Source organism: Schistocerca cancellata, chromosome 3 (genome assembly GCF_023864275.1).
Source record: "Schistocerca cancellata isolate TAMUIC-IGC-003103 chromosome 3, iqSchCanc2.1, whole genome shotgun sequence".
Taxonomy (NCBI): domain Eukaryota; kingdom Metazoa; phylum Arthropoda; class Insecta; order Orthoptera; family Acrididae; genus Schistocerca; species Schistocerca cancellata.
In genome coordinates, this window is record NC_064628.1 from 691,549,535 (window position 1) to 691,573,492 (window position 23,958).

Consider the following 23,958-nt stretch of genomic DNA (forward strand, 5'->3'; position numbering starts at 1 on the left):
GGTGTCACCGCCAGACACCACACTTGCTAGGTGGTAGCCTTTAAATCGGCCGCGGTCCGTTAGTATACGTCGGACCCGCGTGTCGCCACTGTCAGTGATTGCAGACCGAGCGCCGCCACACCTCAGGTCTAGAGACACTTCCTAGCACTCGCCCCAGTTGTACAGCCGACTTTGCTGGAGATGATTCACTGACGGGTTGCGCTCTCATTTGCCGAGACGATGGTTGGCATGGCCTTCAGCTACGTCATTTGCTACGACCTAGCAAGGCGCCATTATCATTTGCTATTTATCTTGTGATGCATGTACCGCCAGACCAATATCCACCAATTATGGATTAAAGTTAAATATTACAGCAGCTACGTATTATTTTTACTAGACTCAACTTCCTTAAATGTTCCAGACCTCACGCCATCCTGCGTGAGCTTAACGCGTGCTTTTCGGCTACCCATCATAGTGGCTTGGCTGTCTTTCCAAGTGTGTGTGGGGTTAGGGGGTGGGGGGAGGTGCGACATTGACCAGAAATGGATACTTCTAAGCGCCCCAATTCCGCAATAGCCTCGGTGACACCTGCCCACCTTTGTAGGCGCTTTAAAAATTTCTCTGTTCAGAGAGATCACCAATTCCTTGGCGCCAGCAGGACAGGCAACCCTTCGACACCCGTCAGATGTCGCATGCACCCAGTAAATGTTAGTGCAGAGATGAAGCGCCACTCAGCTGTTATGTTTTCATTCATGATCAAATCATTTTCTCAACTAAGAAAGGCACACATTTTCATTGTAATTATTGTTTTAATGATTTGAATAAATCTTTAGTAAGAGGTGGCACTACCTCTAGCATTAATGACAATGCGGAATCAGTGATTATATCTACAGCTAAAAGAACTGATGTAGGCCCGGGAGATATAGTTCCAAATGTTTTGTAATATATCAGCCAGTTCCTCAGCTGTTCCTGGCTTGGAATTTATGCACCTTAGCCTTCTACCCATGAAATCCCACACATGTTCAATTGGATTTAAGTAAGGCCTGTTGGTAGACCGTTTCATTACCGAGATGCCTGCTGCGTCGAGACAATCTCAGACGACCTGGGTGATGTGACACCGAGCATTGCCCTGCATCGATATGAAGCACTGGCCAACTGCTGCAGCCTCCAGAATTACAGGCATCTGCATTATCTCACCCTGGTAGTGCTGTGCTTTCAGTGCTGAATGTGGCAAAACGAAGTGGGACTTTTCCTGTTTAGCCTGATGCCTCCCCAAATTGTGACAGTCCCCCCCCCCCCTCCCCCAAAATGTGTTCTGTGGGGAAATGATGTCTGGATAATTCCTCACGTCCACGTTGCGACTCCAAAGGCGGTTCCTACCATCATGTCCCTCTCTGGAGAAGTGTCACTCATTTGTGAAGAGTACGTGATGCCAACCCCCATGCACATTTTCCGCAACCACAGCTGAATTGCCTGTGTAGACACCACTTGAACAGTAGCTAGTCGATCAGCTAGAAGCTGTAGAGTTGCTCATCACTCATGGACTAACTGCTGCCCAATAGTGTGACCGTCCCGTGACGTTCCGCAATGGTGGCAGTTCTGACCTCGATGTCGCATAGTAAAGCCTGTCTCCAAATGTTGTCGTAACGATGTTCCTACCATGCTCTGTGACATGCCTTGGTGCAAGACAGCTATCTCCATACCACAATTCTGCAAAACAAAACAAAGATTCCAATTCGTCTGCACTGAGATGAGAATCCTTACCATGCATGAAAACAATGACGATAGCAAGAGACAGAAACACACCACACCAAGCGAGAGCTGTTTGCAGACTGATTTGATTGTCCATTAAATAAACAGCTGAGTACGCTATGCTGCTGCACTAACATTTTCTGGTTGCATCCGAAATTTCATGAGTGTCTAAAGGTTTGCCTACCTTGCCAGCGCCTACGAATTGATGAATGGGTGTCTCTGTATAGGGACACTTTTTAGTTCAAACTCTTTTGTGTTCTGGGCAACTGCAGGTGTTGAAAGGCATGATGTTAGAATCAACTCGGCTTACAGCTGGTAAAACTGTTGTTTATTAAAACAAACTGGTTTCACGGCTTAAAGCTGCATCATCAGGTGCAGCCCACGCGGAAAAGGCAACGACAGTGTCACAACATTTTGTAGATGATAAAACTAATAAAGGAACGTCTAAAAGATACTCACAACGGTAAAAGATCATATTCATATCCATCGCTCCTAGTCAAAATTTACTGTTCAGAGGACATCGTCAATACTATGGCGAGCGACAGGAAAAGAAGACGTGCTCCATTTTTACTATTCGGAAAACTATGTGGAAAGTATCAAGTGGACACTGTAATTTGCATAGTGTCGCGACTAATCATGTTAGCAATGACAATTTTTTAATCACCAATCCGGCTCCTTTTTAAAGACTTTTAGCCTCCACTCACCATAAAACATTTTCTCTTTTCTTTTTAGATGCTGCAAACTTTGAAGGATGGAGCACGTCTTCTTTACCTTTTCCTCGCCATAGTATTGACAATATTCTCTGAATAATAAATTTTGACTAGGAGCGATGGGTATGACTATGATCTTTTAAAGCTGTTGAGTGTATTTTAGACATTCCTTTATTACTACTTATATCCAAAAAATGTGTACTTTGCTTTTTACCGTGTAGGTCGCACTTGATGATGCAGCTTTAAACCGCGAAACCGGTTGTGTTTTAACAAACAACAATTTTACTACTTGTAAGCGGAGTTCTTCCTGACATCATTTTAATGTGCTCAACAAACGTATGCTGTATCGAGGTCCTAGAGGGATCATCTGCCACGTTATTTACATGCTTATCAACATCACCGTCCCCTCCATATCCCCTCCATGAGCACATGCAACAGTAGGATGCGAAAAATGAGGGGTGGGAAAGCTTAAAATTCTTTTCGGATTTCGTCGAATTGTCTTGAACAGTACCTAGTGGTTCCAGCCTGTATATCAGAGCCAAAATTGCGGTCACACTACACTCTATATGGATGTGATCACATTCAACGAGGTTGCACCCGCACAATGTCCTTAAAGAATGGTTGACTCATCCAGCGGTTGTCAACTGTGTCAAAAGTTATCCATGAATACTTGCGTAAAATATATGTGTAATATTGTATTATTTAATTATGCTCAGTTATGGTGGATGCGATTGGATGGGCGGTGCGTTTTTCACAGCGTTTGTCTTCCTCTGCAGTTTATCAGTCACTGTTGTTTTCGACACTTATCCTCGTATCAGATACTTATCATTCTATTGCAGCAGAGTTGGAAGAAACTACCCAGTAACTTGCGTTTAATTCAAAACACTTTACACTGAAGAGGACATTAATGGATGAACTTTCCTCTCGGCATATCCGAGCTGTCTTCCTTTTGTCCAATAGCGAACCAGTATCCCGCCACATTGTCAAAACTATCCATATTTTCCACATCCCTACCATCCCATCCCTCCATCTCATTTGCTAAGCTACCCCTATTACTTCTTGGTCTTCTCAAGACCAGTCAGCATCTTCTCAAGATATGATTACTTTTATACAGCTTCCGTACAAACGTAACAAGAAATTAGTTTCGTGTTAATTAGATTGAGATTTCTGAAATACCATATATTATTATATTTATTATTATTATACAGAGCGATTCAAAAGCAACAGTACACACTTCGTTGGTATAATGTATGCATAAAAATGAGAGTAAAATGTCAAAGTTTAGTCTGAAATAGCTTTATTTCCGACTTATGATGCGTAACATCATTTATGTTAGACGTTACAGCATGGGAGAGTAAAGGCTTTTGGCGTGTCGTGTTCACCTGCATATCGACTGATGTTGCTTTGTACACCACTTTACACTGCTCGGTTGATTCTGGCACGAAATGCCTTTGCTTGATTTCCACCCATTTCGCCTGCAGAAGGTGCAGGATCTGACACCTGTAGACTACCCTAGACATCAGAATTTCTGTCAGTGGCTACTCGAGCGCGATGCATGTGTGGGCATATCAAAATCCTTGGGTAATTTCAATACGAGGATATCAACATCGTTTTGCAGCGAACATTTGGTGTGGTATAGTGGACAATACGGAACGTATGTTATTACATAGCGCCTGACTGGCAGTGTATCGACAGTTTTTGGGCCACGAATTGGGTGCTTCGTGATGTTCCACCTCGCTACACGAAGCAACTTACGGTTTATGCACGACGGTGGTCCTGCACATTTCAGTCGGGAGGCGAGAGACTATCTCAGTGTCGTTTATCCCGGTAAGTGGTAGGACTAGTTGCATGGCTCGCCAGATCTCCGGGTCTTAGCCCGCTGGACCTCTACATTTGGAGCCGTCTCAAGGAGCTCGTGTATGTTGTTGCAAATGAAAATGGCTGCACAATTGTGCAGAATGGGACGATCGGAGCCTGAAAGATTCCTAGAACGTAGAGCACGTCAGTATCTTCGTCTATGATGATGATGATGATGATGAGTCCCATACTCCTTTACAGAGCGTAGGGGAGCGACGCGGGTGAACCGCGCCGCCTTACTAGGCAAGGTCCTAGTGGAGGTGGTTTGCCATTGCCTTCCTCCGACTGTAATGGGGATGAATGATGATGATGATGAAGACGACATAACAACACCCAGTCATCTCGAGGCAGGAAAAATCCCTGACCCCGCCGGAAATCGAACCCGGGACCCCGTACTCGGGAAGCGAGAACGCGAGACCACGAGCTGCGGACATCTTCGTCTATATGGACATCATTTTCAACATGTTCCAGGTAAATGTGCAGCAGGTAGTTCTGCTGAATTTCGAGTTTCTTTGTGACTTTGATTTCTGAGAAGAACTAATTTTGTGTTGTTTGTGGCGCACTTGTGATCCCTACCCTACCGCATAACTCGGGAGTAAAGCAATTTCATACATAGCTTTATTTAACATTTTACGCTTATTTTGATTCATGCGTTTCACCCATGAAGTGTGTGAATCGCCAAGAACCAGTTTTGTTTGTGGCGCACTTATGATCTACACCTTGGAAATAAAGAAGTTTCATACAAAAATTTATTTGACATTTTACTCTTATTTTGATGCATACGTCATACCCATGTTCCGCGATAAATGTGCAGTAGATAGTTCTGCTGAATTTCGAGTTCCTTCGTGTCGCTCTCATAGTAAAATATTTTTGTGGCTTTGTGTGTTGCCAGCCAACAGAGCAATAGAAATGATTTGTCTGCGAGATTATTCGACGATTGCTCCAAGATCCTGTGTTGTTCAAAGTGTACCAGAATATTTATTTATTCCGTCTAGCAATAATAGGGCTTTCAGACATCCTTAGTGATTTAACAGTACAATATCTGCAGTTCACGAGCAGTATACAGAGTGATCCAAAACTGCACGTGTTCTGTCAGCAGTATGAAAACGAAATGCAAGAGAAAGTGAATTTGTGCCACTACTGAATGGAAGACGCTGCCGCGTACACACCTTGGGAGCTTCGCAGCTTTCTCCTCTGTCGCCTTTGACGCCGTCACGGCCAGGCATTCCGGGAGCTCCAGTGTTGCCCTTAGGTCCAGGAGATCCCTGTAACACAAGAGACAGTGAGACGACGACGTCACGGAGCTGCAGGCCGTAAGACTAGCTTCATCCACTTTAACTCTTTGAGTATAAAGTTGCAGGCAATCGAACTGTTGAGATTTTACTGTTAATTTGACATGCATTAATTCGGATTTAATTACTGACGGAGCCTGCAGCACTGATGAAATGTAGGGTCCCTGTTCAGCAACATATTTTTCAGTGTGTTGTTTTGCTTTACTATGATATGTGAAGATAACGTTTAAAGAAATTTTATTTCAATGGTTTAAGCAGCAACATACAAAGCGCTTTGATTGCTGTACCATTTTCTGACCAAAATAATAAACATAAGCTACGACAATAAAACTACCTGTCACAGTTGGCTTTAATCCGCAAATTGTGGTTTAGATTGTAACCATTATGAATATGAGTTGAAACTATAAATTAACGTAATCAGTCACGTTTATTGTGTACTATACACGAGTTCTGCCAGATGATGGACTCAAGATTGAAAGTAGTTGCAGAGTAATAAAAATTAAAACTCGTTGCAGCTTATGGTGACTATTTACGAGAAAATGTCTTTATGACAACTGTGAAGCATGATTTTAAAAACATTTACTATACTTTCGATTAAGTGTTTCGGATGATTACATGTCCATCGTTAGGTGGATTTGTATCATAAGTACGACTTTTGGATAACATGTGGTACTCTGTTTCACTGGCCACAGGTTTCTTTTCCTGTCGTGTTTACATCACATGAGTTTTATATAATCTCAGCTAAGAAAGATGGCGTATTAGAAGCGTCGTCAGTAACCTTTCTCCTGGGGTGTACAACAGCGTAAAAAGAAGTATATGCATTCTAAGGATAGTTATGAGAAAGTTAAATGTCCTAAAAATTACAGCTAAACTCGAATCTTCAAGCCAGTTTTTGTGTTCATCGTTCCGAGGCCACAAAGGTCAGCCGTTTTTAAAGATACAAGAAAAGTTGGCAACTACACGTCTACTAAAAACGAAATCGTTTTTGACAATAGAGAACAAAATAATACCGTAATTTACAATAAACGTGTAGCTCATTTACAGATATTTCCGATTCAGGATATTATATTGTTGGTTACAAGTATGATACTTGCAATTGTCTTCTTGTCTGATGTGCTGATACTTGAGGTAGCATTATGTACCAGGTAGGTAGGTTTTAGAGATTTTTCCACTTTAAGAGTGATAGTCCATAGAGAAAATAGATAACTTGGATGACTGATCAAAGCGATCCACATTGTTTGAAGGGAGACTATACATGAATCGTAGCTAAGTGACGCATTCCTGCGTGAGCAGTCAGTCAAGCGCATCTGAAATGTGACGCTCAGCTTGGGAAATGGTCAGGTAGCTCAGTCAATGACACCCAAGAAAAGGTGGAATAAGTGAAAATATTCATGTAGTCTCAAACTGTTGTAGACTGACAGGAGAGAGTTTCATGAACAACGTACTAAATATCCCCACTGGAGAGCTGTGAGCGCGAGGGCGTGGGGGATTGAGGTCAGTGTGGGGAGTTTCAAGGTCACATCTTTATGTTTTTCTTGGATAACTCCAAAACTATTGATTATAGCAAAAATGTTTGTTAGTGCAACACTAAACTGCATTACATTTCTTGTTCATTTCTTCTCTAGGACAAATAGTTCACGCATTGCACAAGATGCAAAAATTGCAGATTATTGTAAAGTAGTATATTAATGGTATAAAATTGCTGTTTACTGTTAAATGAAGTGGGTTAAGAACAAATATTAAACGTGTGCTCCACGTCAAAGTGCAAGATCTTAAATAGGGAAGCTTTGTGTGTGGTTCATCAGTATTCACCTGAAGATGGCAAGAAGACTCTGGGCCAAAATATAGTACGAGCAAGTAACAGACATACGGCAGTTCTCTCAAAATTTTATAGAATAGTCTTAAAACACATAATCAAGTCTTTATCAACAACTACACAGCAGAAAATTTTGGAGTACAAGATGGCTTCAATAAGGGGAGAATGGAATAATCATTATTGACTCACAGAGTATTTCAGATTTGTTTATCATCCCGTTCAAATCGCATAATGACTTCAATGACATACTGTTAAAATATTAAGTTTCCATAGTGGAGGCGAGAACATATCACTTCCGTTGCATTGACACAGTTCACCTGCCCAAAATCACCAGTTAGTAGATATGCTTACATCTCTCCACAGCGTTAAAAAACGATTTCTGCTGTTAATCAGTGCGACTAATCACAGTGTAACATCTACCATGATAAATCGCATAAGCTGCTGAGGGATACTTGTTGTGAATTCGGTAACTATGATTCTAAACTGTGACTAATCGCAACTCAAAATCGCAGCTACCGAAAATTAGCATTCACTGACATTATGGATATCGAAAAATCACAGTGCCAGTAGCGAGTACTTACGTCCCTGCCGGGCGGCCCTGCTGGCCCCGTGGGTCCGGGCGGCCCCTGCGGCCCGGGCAGCCCCCGCCGCCCCCGCCGGCCGGGCGCGCCCTTGTCGCCCTTTAGCTGCGGCGCGCCGCCCTCCGCCACGGCCACGGCGCCTGGAGGCCCGGGCTCTCCTCGGGGACCGGCCTCTCCAGGGACGCCCGGCAGCCCGCGGTCCCCGCGGTCTCCCTTCGCTCCCGGAGGACCCTGCAACAGGTAGGTACACGTCACAGCAGCTTACACAATACATCACTTTCAATGTACATTAGTAATAGCAAGGGAAATACAGGGTGATTCAAAAAGAATACCACAACTTTAAAAATTTGTATTTAATGAAAGAAACAAAATATAACCTTCTGTTATACATCATTACAAAGAGTATTTAAAAAGGTTTCTTTCACTCAAAAACAAGTTCAGAGATGTTCAATATGGCCCCCTCCAGACACTCGAGCAATATCAACCCGATACTCCAACTCGTTCCACACTCTCTGTAGCATATCAGGCGTAACAGTTTGGATAGCTATTTCTCGTTTCAAATCATCAATGGTGGCTGGGAGAGGTGGCCGAAACACCATATCCTTAACATACCCCCATAAGAAAAAATCGCAGAGGGTAAGATCAGGGCTTCTTGGAGGCCAGTGATGAAGTGCTCTGTCACGGGCTGCCTGGCGGCCGATCCATCGCTTCGGGTAGTTGACGTTCAGGTAGTTACGGACAGATAAGTGCCAATGTGGTGGCGCTCCATCCTGCTGAAATATGAATTGTTGTGCTTCTTGTTCGAGCTGAGGGAACAGCCAATTCTCTAACATCTCCAGATACTCGTTCTCGGCTGTCCAGAACTTTTCCCTTTGCACAAACACCCATTCTGTGTAAACTGTTTATACCAACGTTTAATACACCACCTATCAGGAGGTTTAACACCATACTTCGTTCGAAATGCACGCTGAACTACTGTCGTCGATTCACTTCTGCCGTACTCAATAACACAAAAATCTTTCTGTTGAGCGGTCGCCATCTTAGCATCAACTGACGCTGACGCCTAGTCAACAGCGCCTCAAGCGAACAAATGTACAACTAAATGAAACTTTATAGCTCCCTTAATTCGCTGACAGACAGTGCTTAGCTCTGCCTTTTGTCGTTGCAGAGTTTTAAATTCCTAAAGTTGTGGTATTCTTTTTGAATCACCCTGTACATCTTCAAAGGACTTCATGACCTAGAAAAGCATTTAGCTACGTAAAATTGAACATGATACACTGGCAGAAAGAACTGCAGCACCCTGGAGGACTCTGTTCACTGACGCCAGGCTACAATACACGCAGGTGACAAAAGTCATGGGATAGTGATATGCTCATATACAGATGGCGGTAGTGTCACGTAAATAAGTTACAAGGTGCGTTGGCGGAACTGGAATTCTACTCAGGTGATTCGTGTGAAGCCGGCCGTTGTGGCGCTACAGTCTGCAACCGCGTGACCACTACGGTCGCAGGTTCGAATCCTGCCTCGGGCATGGATGTGTGTGATGTCCTTAGGTTAGTTAGGTTTAAGTAGTTCTAAGTTCTAGGGGACTGATGACCTCAGAAGTTAAGTCCCATAGTGCTCAGAGCCATTTGAACCATTTGAACCATCAGTCCCGTAGACTTAGAATTACTTGAACCTAACTAACCTAAGGACATCACACTCATCCATGCCCTAGGCAGGATTCGAACCTGCGACCGTAGCAGCAGCGCTGTTCCTCACTGAAGCGTCTAGAACCGCTTGGCTGCATCGGCCGGCTTCACACCTGTAAACCTTGTTCTGGGCGTCCGCATACTACAGACGCAAAAGATTGCCGCATTGTTCGAGAAGCAGTGGCCGACCAGACATCATCCAGGTTGGAAATTCTGGCACAGGTTGCACCCGATGTGTCACCGAGGATCATTGGGAACTGCTTGCTTGCAGCAGGATTATGATAGGGTGTGCCGCTAGCCAGGCAACCACCGATGTCACCGAAACCACGACACCGCCAAACTCGGCTACTCTTGTGTCTTGAAAGAGTTTACCGGAGAGTGTAATGGTGATCTGCCGTCTTCAGTGAAGAGAGTAGGTTCTGTATGCATACAAGTGATGGACGTACATGTGTACTGCGTAGGGCTAGTGAGCGGCCTGTTACGGAGTGCATTCGCCCACGACAGTCAGGTCGTACCAGACCTTATGCTGTGGCGAGCCATCAGTTACAACTCGTGGTCACATTAGGTATTTCTGCAGGGCAAAGTAACCAGTGCCCACTGCATTGCACAGTTTTTTCTGCTTGGTACTACCATTTCTTCGGGATGACGGCGATGTGATTTTCACGTCAACATACGGCTGCTGCTATGCATCTCCACTGGCCAGTAAGAGCACTAGATCTGGTTCAAATGGCTCTGAGCACTATGGGACTTAACATCTGAGGTCATCAGTCCCCTATAACGTAGAACTACTTAAACCTAACTAACCTAAGGACATCACACACATCCATGCCCGAGGCAGGATTCGAACCAGCGACTGTAGCAGTCGCGCGATTCCGGACTGAAGGGCCTAGAACCTCTCGGGCACCAGATCTCTCGCCAATTGAATGCATATGGGACATTGTGAAGTGCGAACTTACTCGTCCTCCAGAGTCTGCGAGAACCATTGCCGCATTGTAGCAAAGGGTGCAAAATGCTTAGGACCATTTATTGATGGATGCCATTTGACACCTTTAGCATCGTTTGCATGCGGGAATACACTGCTGCCGCCAGTGAGGCTTACACTGTCTACTGATACGACTGTTTGGCCTCTCTTTTCTGTGAAATGTGTGTTTCCATGTGGTCTGAATTCGCCATCGTATATTCCTACAGTGATGAACTACTCGTTACATCACTTGTCAATAAAATGACATTGTCTCTATGGGTTTTGCATTTTTTTCCCGCCAGTGTACTTTGAATAAATTGTTCTCGGGATTCCAGCTGCGTCAGGTGTTTGAAATGTTACGAGCTTTCGACCAAATTCTACTTGACTATAGTCAAGTGTAATGATGGCCTGCTGGTACGCCTTTATACACTCGGAGCTGCTGGCCGTGGCGTCACTGGTGCTCACAGTATCCCCATATACGGACATTCGTTGACTCCGCGTTCGCTGAGCCCGCTTCAGTCTTGCGATTGGTGGATCCCACGCCGCACTGAGCTCCAGGCCCTATCGTCTTAGATATGTGGTCCTACTTTTCTCCGCAGCACAAACTAATTTTCCCACTTGGAAGATCTAATAAAAATGTTTTATTTATTTGTTTTAGCTGTGATAGCAAACAGGAGTACAGAAGCGTGTTATCCAGGCATGTTTCTGCAAACAAAAGCTTTAGTATTTTGTTAATGTGTAGTTTCGCATGCTTCTCTAGTCTTTCTGTTTTCTGAGTGCGGAGAAATGTCAGCAAAGTTTTCATAATTTTGCAACGTTTCCCTCTTCTGGTTTATAATATGTGACTAATGTTCAGTATTTCCTCCTGGGTTTCTTTTCGAGTGCTGCCAGTGGCGTTGATACAAGTTTTCCATCGCTATGGGTATGAGTAAGCGAGTGAATGTGAGTGTGCGTTTTCTGTGAGCCGCCTTTATGTAGCGGTTGAAGATCGTTTCAGAAGAGTGACTTCTTTCTCTCCGCCGAATGCTCGCAAGCATTGACTCTACTGTACCACTCCTGGCGTATTATTCCTGTACGGAGGCCACTTCGTAATGAGTGGTCTCTTCCACTTTTTATTTTCAATTTTCTACACAGTTTGGCTCCTGAATGGTGAAAGTGCGGGTATGAGGGATTGTCCTTCTTACAGAAGGTCCGAACGTGCTAACAGAAGGAAATAGCAATAACAATAACATTTATTAAGCAAGATTCATACCTGATGTTCTTGACAAAGATGGTATCCTAAGCTCACCACACTGTAGAGAACTGAAGGAATGAGGAAGTGGCTTCTAAACATTTCAAAACATCAACATTTATTTGTTCTAGTAAATACATACACATAAACACATCAAAAAATGCTTACAAGGGAACTACCAACTGGATATCGTATTTTCAGGAGGAAAAAGCACACACCACGAGAAAAACTGGGCCATGATTCTGATGCCACGTAGTTATAATCCTCTGAAAGTATAACTTTTAAACTTTCGCCCGCTCCGTTTGTTAGTCCTCCGCACCGCCCTACTGCGGCCGACTAACACAGGAGCGCGAATTACCGTACACTGGAGGGACAACCACTATTTTCAGGATGATGAAGGCGAGGGAATAGGAGAGGAAGTGGGCACATCCTCCCAACGTGTTTTTAAATCTTGTTCGAGAACGCATGTTACTGTGCTAGAGAAATAGTAAGTAATATGAGTGCGTAATATGTCAACCTCACGCATATACAGGGTGTTTTTGATAGTGACTGGGTCAAATATCTCACGAAATAAGCCTCAAACGAAAAAACTACAAAGAACGAAACTCGCCTGGCTTGAAGGGGGAAACCAGATGGCGCTATGGTTGGCCCGCTAGATGGCGCTGCCATAGGTATAACGGATATCAACTGCGTTTTTTGAAATAGGAACCCCCATTTTTGTTACATATTCGTGTAGTACGTGAAGAAATACGAATGTTTTAGTTGGACCACTTTTTTCGCTTTGTGATAGATGGCGCTGTAATAGTCACGTGGTATCACGTAACATTCCGCCAGTGCGGACGGTATTTGCTTCGTGATACATTACCCGCGTTGAAATGGACCGTTTACCAATTGCGGAAAAGGTCTATATCGTGTTGATGTATGGCTATTGTGATCAAAATGCCCAACGGTCGTGTGCTGTGTATACTGCTCGGTATCCTAGACGACATCATCCAAGTGTCCGGACCGTTCGCCGAATAGTTACGTTATTTAAGGAAGCAGGAAGTGTTCAGCCACATGTGAAACGTCAACCACGACCTGCAACAAATGATGATGCCCAAGTAGGTGTTTTAGCTGCTGTCGCGGCTAGTCCGCACATCAGTAGCAGACAAATTGCGCGAGAATCGGGAATCTCAAAAACGTCGGTGTTGAGAATGCTACATCAACATTGATTGCACCCGTACCGTATTTCTATGCACCAGGAATTGCATGGCGACGACTTTGAACGCCGTGTACTGTTCTGCCACTGGGCACAAGAGAAATTACGGGACGATGACAGATTTTTTGCACGCGTTCTATTTAGCGACGAAGCGTCATTCACTAACAGTGGTAACGTAAACCGACATAATATGGACTATTGGACAACGGAAAATCCACGATGGCTGCGACAAGTGGAGCATCAGCGACTTTGCCGAGTTAATGTATGGGGTGGCATTAAGGAAGGAAGGATAATTGGTCCCCATTTTATCGATGGCAATCTAAACGGTGCAATTTATGCTGATTTCCTGCGTAATGTTCTACCGATGTTACTAAAGATGTTTCACTGCATGACAGAATGGCGATGTACTTCCAACATGATGGATGTCCGGCACATAGCTCGCCTGCGGTTGAAGCGGTATTGAATAGCATATTTCAAGACAGGTGGATTGGTCGTTGAAGCACCATACTACGACCCGCACGTTCACCGGATCTGACGTCCCCGCATTTCTTTCTATGGGGAAAGTTGAGGGATATTTGCTATCGTGATCCACCGACAACACCTGACAACATGCGTCAGCGCATTGTCAATGCATGTGCTAACATTACGGAAGGCGAATTACTCGCTGTTGAGAGGAATGTCGTTACACGTATTGCCAAATGCATTGATGTTGACGGACATCATTTTGAGCATTTATTGCATTAATGTGGTATTTACAGATAATCACGCAGTAACAGCATGCGTTCTCAGAAATGATAAGTTCATAAAGGTATCACATTGGAACAACCGAAATAAAATGTTCAAAAGTACCTACGTTTTGTATTTTAATTAAAATACCTACCTGTTACCAACTGTTCGTCTAAAATTGTGAGCCATATGTTTGTGACTATTACAGCGCCATCTATCAGAAAGCGAAAAAAGTAGTCCAACTAAAACATTCGTATTTCTTTACGTACTACACGAATATGTAATAAAAAATGGGGGTTCCTATTTAGAAAAAAAAAACGCAGTTGATATCCGTTTGACCTATGGCACCGCCATCCAGCGGGCCAACCATAGAGCCATCTGGTTCCCCCTTCAAGGTAGACGAGCTTCGTTCTTTGTAGTTTTTTCGTTGACGCTTATTTCGTGAGATATTTGGCCCGGTCATGATCAATGGACCTGTTGATATTCTGCAGCTACCTAAAAGCCTAAAAGTCAAAATGAATAACAGCTTCACTTTAACAGTACCAGCCTTAAAATTCAAAGGGAATAACACGCAACAGAGATTTAAATAATTAAATAGTGATACGCTACTTCTTTAATGACACTCTCATTTGAATGACATTCTCATTCATTAGACTGCATTTATGAATCGCTACATAAAAAAGTTCGAAGTAAAAAGGTTTCGTGCATCTAGCTACAGATTAGAAACTCAGCAGTTTGATACAATGAGCGGAGTATGTTACCAATGACAAAATAGTAATTCACAAAACCCGCTACTCATTTTACTGTATAGTACTTTGCGCTCAGGCATTAAGCGGCTGCAACGAGCAAAAGCGTGTGACAAACATAAAGTGCGCTCGCAGGTATGAAAGCTGTGCGTTCAGGAGGTCGAGGTCGTAACTGCATACAATTATGGCGCAAATCTTTGCACGAAGTCGATTTGTGGGGCTGATATCTTGCTGGTGTGCTTCTTTCTCCTTAAAATATGAGGTGAAACTGGCGATATTGCCTTGTTAGAAGGTAGCTACATCCCCATTTTACTTTACCCTTCGCGTCTCCATTTCCTTATGAATGTCAAATAACATGTATAACTATTTTTATCCTTCAATAGAGCTGATGTTTTCGCTATTGAAACAATTTTCATTAAAAATGTTTGTCATCTATTTGCATTTTCATTTATGTTCACTGTAGGGATTTTCTCTGTAAAAGAACTGTAAAATGTAAATAACTTTTTGCTTTCAAATCTGCATCTTTATCTACATGGCTACTCTGGAAATTACACTTAAGTGCCTGAGAGGGGGTTCACCGGACTACCTTCACACTAATTCTCTATTACTGCCCTCTTGGACTGCTCGCGGAAAAAGACTGACACCTGTATCTTTCCGTGAGAGCTTTGATTTTCCTTATTTTATTACGATAATCGTTTTTTCCTACGTAGGTCGACATCAACAAAATATTTTCGCATTCGGAGAAGAAAGCTGGCGATTGAAATTTCGTGAGTAGAAAGGCCTTTGTTTTAATGACGTATCATGCCCCTTATGTGATATTCTGTATCTCTTGTTGAAGAACATTCATAAGAACAATAACAAGTCCTCATACAACCTTTTCAACGCGTCGTGAAATGCAAGAAAACAATAAAATAATGATTAAGTGCACACATAGGCACCCAATCCGTTACTATAAAATTAGTGATTACGACGAAAATTGGTTGTAATTTCCTGTGTTAGCAGACAACGTCACTATTTGTGTCTCTGTGCATACGCCATCTTTAGTATGCTATGGGTTTCAGAGCTCTGCTGTTGGCGTAATCAGCCGATTACTGACATCAATAACTCACTTATGGCTTGGATGGCAGGGGTGCAAGCCACGTTTCCATATGCAACAGCAACTGACGTGATGGCTGTTACAACAATGGCGCAGTGTGTTGCTGTTTCTACACGCTTCTGTCAAAACTGTCATGGTAATGTTCTCACTACGGCTTCAGCTGGGACTATTCATAGGGGACATTAGTTTTGTAATTCAGGTTATGGTATACGAACTGAGCCAAGAATCCAGTAAAAAGAAGTGAAAGCACAAATATTGGATTTGGAAGTGGAATTTATGCGCACATAACACAGTGGCGCCACGTAAAGTAATGGAAGGAACCCTTGTAAGCGAAAACTCACACGTGAAACACTACCGGATAACGAAAGCTAATTTCGAGTAGTTGTAGAGCTGATTCAAGCTCTATTAAAAAATACGACACTCATATGAAATATTCAGTTGTGGCTCAAGCAAAGCTAGAAGTGACAGTCCGATATTTTGTCAAAAGGACAATTTCGAAGTTTTTGTGTTGTATGTTGGATGCTTTCTACGATCCCGAAAGGACTCGTTTAAAACCTAATATTTTCACCCTTGAGTCCACACCAGTTAAATACGATAAAATATTAAATTTATTCTATACCTAATTCTGGACATATGCTTCGTGAAATTGCACTAAATAACACTGTAATGTGATTGATTCCCTTTTATCAAAAGCTACACTTAATATAAAATAGTACTGTTACCAGAAAGCTTGTTACTTCCATTCTCAAATACACTGGATAAATGTTTAAGGAGCATTGAAGTTTCCAGTACTTGAATAAGATTGTCTGAATATGCTGCCAGTATTACATTACTTTTCATCGTTTTTAGAATAAAGTGAGCCGCTGTGAAAGTACAAATCTCGTTTCACTAATGAAATAAAATTTGCTTATTCATACACAAATTTTATCCATGCAGCGTATACTTTCACCGCATTAACCATTATCTGCAATGGCAAAATTTGTGCACCAAAATCGCACCTCCAACTACTGTAGCATAATAAACCATACACAAAACAACGAGTTTTGGAGAGATTTTTAATGTCCTGTATTGCTGAAACTACATATTTTTATAATATACAAGTACGAGTATGAAATCAATCAGATATGGTAAGTTATCTTCAAAGATGGCGGCCCCTTCTGGTGCTAATCGTTGGTGAAAGAACGCACTGTTGTGGCACTCGAGTGGCGTCACAATTACCATACTGGCCATTAAAATTGCTACACCAAGAAGAAATGCAGATGATAAACTGGTATTCATTGGACAAATATATAATACTAGAACTGACAAGTGATTATATTTTTACGCAATTTGGTTTCATAGATCCTGAGAAATCAGTACCCAGAACAACCACATCTGGCCGTAATAATGGCCTTCATACGCCTGGGCATTGAGTCAAACAGAGCTTGGATGGCGTGTACAGGTACAGCTGCCCATGCAGCTTCAACGCGACACCACAGTTCATCAAGAATAGTGACTGGCGTATTGTGACGAACCAGTTGCTCGGCCACCATTGACCAGACGTTTTCAGTTGGTGAGAGATCTAGAGAATGTACTGGCCAGGGCAGCAGTCGAACATTTTCTGTATCCAGAAAGGCCCGTACAGGACCTGCAACATGCGGTCGTGCATTATTCTGCTGCAATGTAGGGTTTTGCAGGGATCGAATGAAGGGTAGAGCCACGAGTCGTAACACATCTGAAGTGTAACGTCCACTGTTGAAAGTGCCGTCAATGCGAACAAGAGGTGACCGAGACGTGTAACCAATGGCATCCCATACCATCACGCCGGGTGATACGCCAGTATGGCGATGACGAATACACGCTTCCAATGTGCGTTCACCGCGATGTTGCCAAACACGGATGCGACCATCATGATGCTGTAAATAGAACCTGAATTCACCCGAAAAAATGACTTTTGCCATTCTTGCACCCTGGTCTGTCGTTGAGTACACCATCGCAGGCGCTCCTGTCTGTGATGCAGCGTCAAGGGTAACAGCAGCCACGGTCTCCGAGCTGATAGTCCATGCTGCTGCAAACGTCGTCGAACTGTTCGTGCAGATGGTTGTTGTCTTGCAAACGTCTCCATCTATTGACTCAGGGATCGAGACGTGCTGCACGATCCGTTACAGCTATGCGGATAAGATGCCTGTCATCTCGACTGCTAGTAATACGAGGCCGTTGGGGTCCAGCACGGCGTTCCGTATTACCCAGCTGAACCCACCGATTTCATATTCTGCTGACAGACATTGGATTTCGACCAACGCGAGCAGCAATGTCGCGATACGATAAACCGCAATCGCTATAGGCTACAATCCGAAACGTGATGGTACGCATTTCTCCTCCTTAGACGAGGCATCACAACAACGTTTCACCAGGCAACGCCGGTCAACTACTGTTTGTGTATGAGAAATCGGTTGGCAACTTTCTTCATGTCAGCACGTTGTAGGTCTCGTAACCGGCGCCAACCTTGTGTGAATGCTCTGAAAAGCTAATCATTTGCATATCACAGCGTCTTCTTCCTGTCGGTTAAATTTCGCGTCTGTAGGACGTCTTTTTGGTGTAGCAATTTTAATGGCCAGTAGTGTATTTGGGTGTTTCCACACGCAACTTCGGTGATACCACTCGAGTGGCTGCCAAGTGGCGTCATGTTTGTTGCACATGGAACCCGGCTTTACATGCTGGAAAGCTATGCTCAACCAACACGCACTGTCGATTTTGACCACAGCATCATTCGTGTAAAACATGGTTAAGTGAGTGAGAGAGAGGACATGAGTAGGGTGTGCACTGCGCACCGTGGAGCATCAGTGGTACTCACCTGTGCCCCTGGGGTGCCGGGCGGCCCTGCAGGTCCCTTGGCCCCTGCGGTGCCATTGTGACCGGGAGGGCCCCGCGCTCCAACTTCTCCTTTTGGACCAGGCTCGCCACGGTCTCCCTTCGGTCCTGGAACTGAAAATTTAAAAGTGTATAATGGAAAATGAGATGCACATTAATGAAGGGGTTCTCAATACAGGAACGCACGGTAGTAGCGTTAAATCAGGTTGTGTTATGTGAGTGTCACTTATGTACTGTAATACATCAGCATGTATTTATTTGATGCTTTTCCTTGGTCGGGGACCCCAATCACAGTACACACTGAGATGACAAGTCATGGGATAGCGATATGCACATATTCAGATGACAGTAAGACATTGGGTACACAAAGTATAAAAGGGCACTGCATTGACGTACCTGTCATGTGTATCCAGCTGATACACATGAAAAGGTTGGGTTCACGATGGGAATTAACAGACATTCAGTTTCGGAAATCTCTAGGGAATTTAATGTTCTGAGGTCCACAGTGTCAAGAGTGTGCCGAGAATACCAAATTTCACGCGTTACCTCACTCCAAGGACAACGCACTGGCCGACGGACTTCACTTAAAGACCGAGAGCAGCGACGTTTGCGCAGACTTGTCAGTGCTAACAGACAAGCAACACTGTGTGAAATAACTGCAGAAATGAAAGGGACTTACGACGAACGTATCCGTTAGGAGACTGCGACGAAATCTGGCGTTAATGGACTGTATCAGCAGACGATCGACGTGAGTGCCTTTGCTAATAGCACGATATCGTCTGCAGTGCCTCTCCTGGGCTCGTGACTATATCAGTTGGACCCTAGACTGGAAAACCGTCGTCTGGTCAGATGAGTCCCGATTTTGGTTGGTAAGAATTGATGGCAGGTTTCGAATGTGGAGCAGACCCCACAAAACCATGGACCCAAGTTGTCAACAAGTCATTGTGGAAGCTGCCAGTGGCTCCGTAATGATGTGGGCTGAGTTTACGTGGAATGGACTGGGTCCTCTGGTGAAAGTGAACCGATCATTGACTGGAATGGTTATGTTTGGCGACATGGAAACCATTTGCAATCATTAATGTAGTTCATGTTCCGCAATAACGATGTCATGTATCCAGGCTACAACTGTTCGCGACTGGTTTGAAGAACATTCTGGACAATTTGAGCGAATAATTTAGCCACTCAGATCGCCCGACATGAATCACATCGAACATTTATGGGATATAATCGAGAAGTCAGTTAGTGCACAACATCCTGTAACGGCGGCTCTTTCGCTATTTTGGACTGCTATAGAGGCTGTATGGCTCAATATTTCTGCAGGGGACTTCCAACGACTTGTTAAGTGGATGTCGCACCCAGTTGTTGCACCACACCGGGCAGGAGGAGATCCGACACAGTATTAGGAGGTATGCCATGACTTTTGTTAGTGTACTTTTTGAATGAAATCAATGCCATCAATGCCGCCATTTGACTGTAAGTTTTTTAAAATTATTTATTTTTTCACTATCGCGATTTAGGCTGTACAGCTATTTTCAAGGGCAGTGGTGGAAAAAGAGTCGTAAATCTCAGACACGACTGAATGACATATCGTCGTCGAAATATTACAAACCACATGTGGACATGTATATGCGTCACTCCATGTTACAGAGGACGAATTAAAAAAAAAAGTTACAGGTAACATAACGCGCGGCAGACTCACTTTGACGTACTGAGCTGCAGCAATCCTTGCCAACACAGTGCTGTAGTAAGCACGAACCATGCCCGAAGATGATACTAATGGGCTGCGACATGCCAGTTCGCAGGTTCAAATGGTTCAAATGGCTCTGAGCACTATGGGACTTAACATCTGTGGTCATCAGTCCCCTAGAACTTAGAACTACTTAAACCTAACTAACCTAAGGACATCACACACATCCATGCCCGAGGCAGGATTCGAACCTGCGACCGTAGTAGTCGCGCGGTTCCGGACTGAGCGCCTAGAACCGCTAGACCACCGCGGCCGGCAGTTCGCAGGTGGCAATGATATTAAAGCAGTAAGCACGTATTTCCCACCGAAAAGATACTCATAAAGGGACCTAGAAAATTCCAGCAACAAATGATACTGATTAAATTGACCATATATTGATATACCATATATTGATGTCCAAAAGATGAGCAAATAACACTGAGAGTGAACGCATGTTGTGGGGAGCAAACTCAGAATTGGCCCACTACCTTGTGGCTGCAGAAATGAGGAAAAGGATTGCTATGACGTATAAACTATGAGAAAGCTGAAACGGATTTTTGAAAAACTGGAAGATTAGTGTACAGCTTTTGAATATCAGAATGAACTGAGATAGAATTTACAGTAGTGGAGCACAGTAATCACACAGATCAGAAACGGGAATGTATTAAGACTAATGTCATGACTGTGGCAAAGGACGTAGTAATATGGGAATCTGGAAGACCTAAAAATGAGGTGTGGTATCATGATGAATGTAGATAGGTGGTGCAAGATAAGAAAGAAGCAAGTCTAAAATGTCTCCAATGAAACGGGAGGATTAACCGGGCTATGTATAACGAAAAGAGGATAGAAGGTGCAAGCGTACGCGGAAGAAAGAAAAGAGATGTGAAACGAGACTCGTCCGACCAGGCAACATGTCTCTAGTTATCAACAGTCCAATGTCGACGTTGGCGGGCACAGGCGATGCGTAAAGCTTTGTGTCATGCAGTCATCAAGTGTACACGAGTGGGCCTTCGGCTCCGAAAGCCCATATCGATGATGTTTCGTTGAATGGTTAGCACGCTGACACCTGTTGATGACCCAGCATTGAAATCTGCAGCAATTTGCAGAAGGGTTGCACTTCTGTCACGTTGAACGATTCTCTTCAGTCGTCGTTGGTGTCGTCCTTGCGGGATTTTTTTTCGGCCGCACCGATGTCGGAGATTTGATGTTTTACCGGATTCCTGCTATTCACGATACACTCGTGAAATGGTCGTACGGGAAAGTCCCCACTTCATCGCTACCTCGGAGATGCTGTGCGGCAAATATAACACCAAGTTCAGACTCACTTGAATCTTGATAATCTGCCATTCTAGCAGCAGTAACCGACCTAACAGCTGCACCAGACAGTTGTTGTCTTATATAGACGTTGCCGACCGCAGCGCCATTCTCTGCCTGTTTAAATATCACTGTATTTGAATACGCGTGCCTATACGTGTCTTTGGCGCTTCAGTGTATTTCATCCATTCTGGGAATCGAGAATCTCAACGATTTTTGCCTGTTTTCTATAGAGATACTGGCAAGATATCGATCCAGGGAGATCGAAGACCGAATCAAAGTTTCTACAGTAGTTCCTCGGACTAGAGAGGACATAAAAAAAAGAAGCGAGTAGGGCTTCAGTTTATATACATAGATACAGAAGATTTAATAAAATATATTTTAATTAGTTACTATATTTTATGTTTCCTTGCAATAACGTTTGTCTATTATGGTTTTGACGGATGATGAATGCAATGCATGTTCTAATGGCAGAAAGATATTTTCATGTGATATAATTACAATTTAACAATTTTCAGATTTTTTACTTTACTTGTTTATTATCAGATTTCTTGATTCTACATCAAAGGGGAGTGCCCTATAGGTTTTGCTGAGTGATTTCGCGATTGTCAAAATCAGTGACATGCATGGCCGTATGATCTGATTACATTGACTTATGAGCTTAAATTTTCTACACCACAAAGGGACCATGGGCCTTAATGACATAATTTTGAATTTTGTACGCCAACCTGTTTACAAGAAAGAGGAGTCTTCACAGACAGACAAAATGAGAAATTTTTTTCGTGATATTAGCAGTTTTCCGATTTTTTTCATTTATCTCTACTATCAAACTTTGCTTCTTGCTGAATTTCATGATTCCATGTCAACCGGAAGCATCCTATAGATTTTGATAAGTGGTTTTGCGAGTTAGAAAATACACTCCTGGAAATTGAAATAAGAACACCGTGAATTCATTGTCCCAGGAAGGGGAAACTTTATTGACACATTCCTGGGGTCAGATACATCACATGATCACACTGACAGAACCACAGGCACATAGACACAGGCAACAGAGCATGCACAATGTCGGCACTAGTACAGTGTATATCCACCTTTCGCAGCAATGCAGGCTGATATTCTCCCATGGAGACGATCGTAGAGATGCTGGATGTAGTCCTGTGGAACGGCTTGCCATGCCATTTCCACCTGGCGCCTCAGTTGGACCAGCGTTCGTGCTGGACGTGCAGACCGCGTGAGACGACGCTTCATCCAGTCCCAAACATGCTCAATGGGGGACAGATCCGGAGATCTTGCTGGCCAGGGTAGTTGACTTACACCTTCTAGAGCACGTTGGGTGGCACGGGATACATGCGGACGTGCATTGTCCTGTTGGAACAGCAAGTTCCCTTGCCGGTCTAGGAATGGTAGAACGATGGGTTCGATGACGGTTTGGATGTACCGTGCACTATTCAGTGTCCCCTCGACGATCACCAGTGGTGTACGGCCAGTGTAGGAGATCACTCCCCACACCATGATGCCGGGTGTTGGCCCTGTTTGCCTCGGTCGTATGCAGTCCTGATTGTGGCGCTCACCTGCACGGCGCCAAACACGCATACGACCATCATTGGCACCAAGGCAGAAGCGACTCTCATCGCTGAAGACGACACGTCTCCATTCGTCCCTCCATTCACGCCTGTCGCGACACCACTGGAGGCGGGCTGCACGACGTTGGGGCGTGAGCGGAAGACGGCCTAACGGTGTGCGGGACCGTAGCCCAGCTTCATGGAGACGGTTGCGAATGGTCCTCGCCGATACCCCAGGAGCAACAGTGTCCCTAATTTGCTGGGAAGTGGCGGTGCGGTCCCCTACGGCACTGCGTAGGATCCTACGGTCTTGGCGTGCATCCGTGCGTCGCTGCGGTCCGGTCCCAGGTCGACGGGCACGTGCACCTTCCGCCGACCACTGGCGACAACATCGATGTACTGTGGAGACCTCACGCCCCACGTGTTGAGCAATTCGGCGGTACGTCCACCCGGCCTCCCGCATGCCCACTATACGCCCTCGCTCAAAGTCCGTCAACTGCACATACGGTTCACGTCGACGCTGTCGCGGCATGCTACCAGTGTTAAAGACTGCGATGGAGCTCCGTATGCCACGGCAAACTGGCTGACACTGATGGCGGCGGTGCACAAATGCTGCGCAGCTAGCGCCATTCGACGGCCAACACCGCGGTTCCTGGTGTGTCCGCTGTGCCGTGCGTGATCATTGCTTGTACAGCCCTCTCGCAGTGTCCGGAGCAAGTATGGTGGGTCTGACACACCGGTGTCAATGTGTTCTTTTTTCCATTTCCAGGAGTGTATGTGACGGAAACTGTCAGATCTTTTGATCGAACTGGCTTAGGATCTTAAATGTTTCATACCGCCAAAGGATCATAGACTTTAGTATGCGACATA

General features: G+C 44.2%; 1 protein-coding gene across 1 annotated transcript in view; it reads right to left on the minus strand.

Moving 5' to 3' along the window:
* The window catches only part of LOC126176514 (collagen alpha-1(IX) chain-like), a 341,330-nt gene that overhangs the window by 58,472 nt on the left and 258,900 nt on the right, over positions 1-23,958 (minus strand). Inside the window, exons 16-18 of the mRNA XM_049923671.1 lie at positions 18,470-18,600; positions 7,988-8,218; positions 5,468-5,563 (exon numbers count right to left, since the gene is read on the minus strand). Coding sequence (XP_049779628.1) covers positions 5,468-5,563; positions 7,988-8,218; positions 18,470-18,600 — 458 coding nt within the window. The remainder of the gene's footprint in view (positions 1-5,467; positions 5,564-7,987; positions 8,219-18,469; positions 18,601-23,958) is intronic.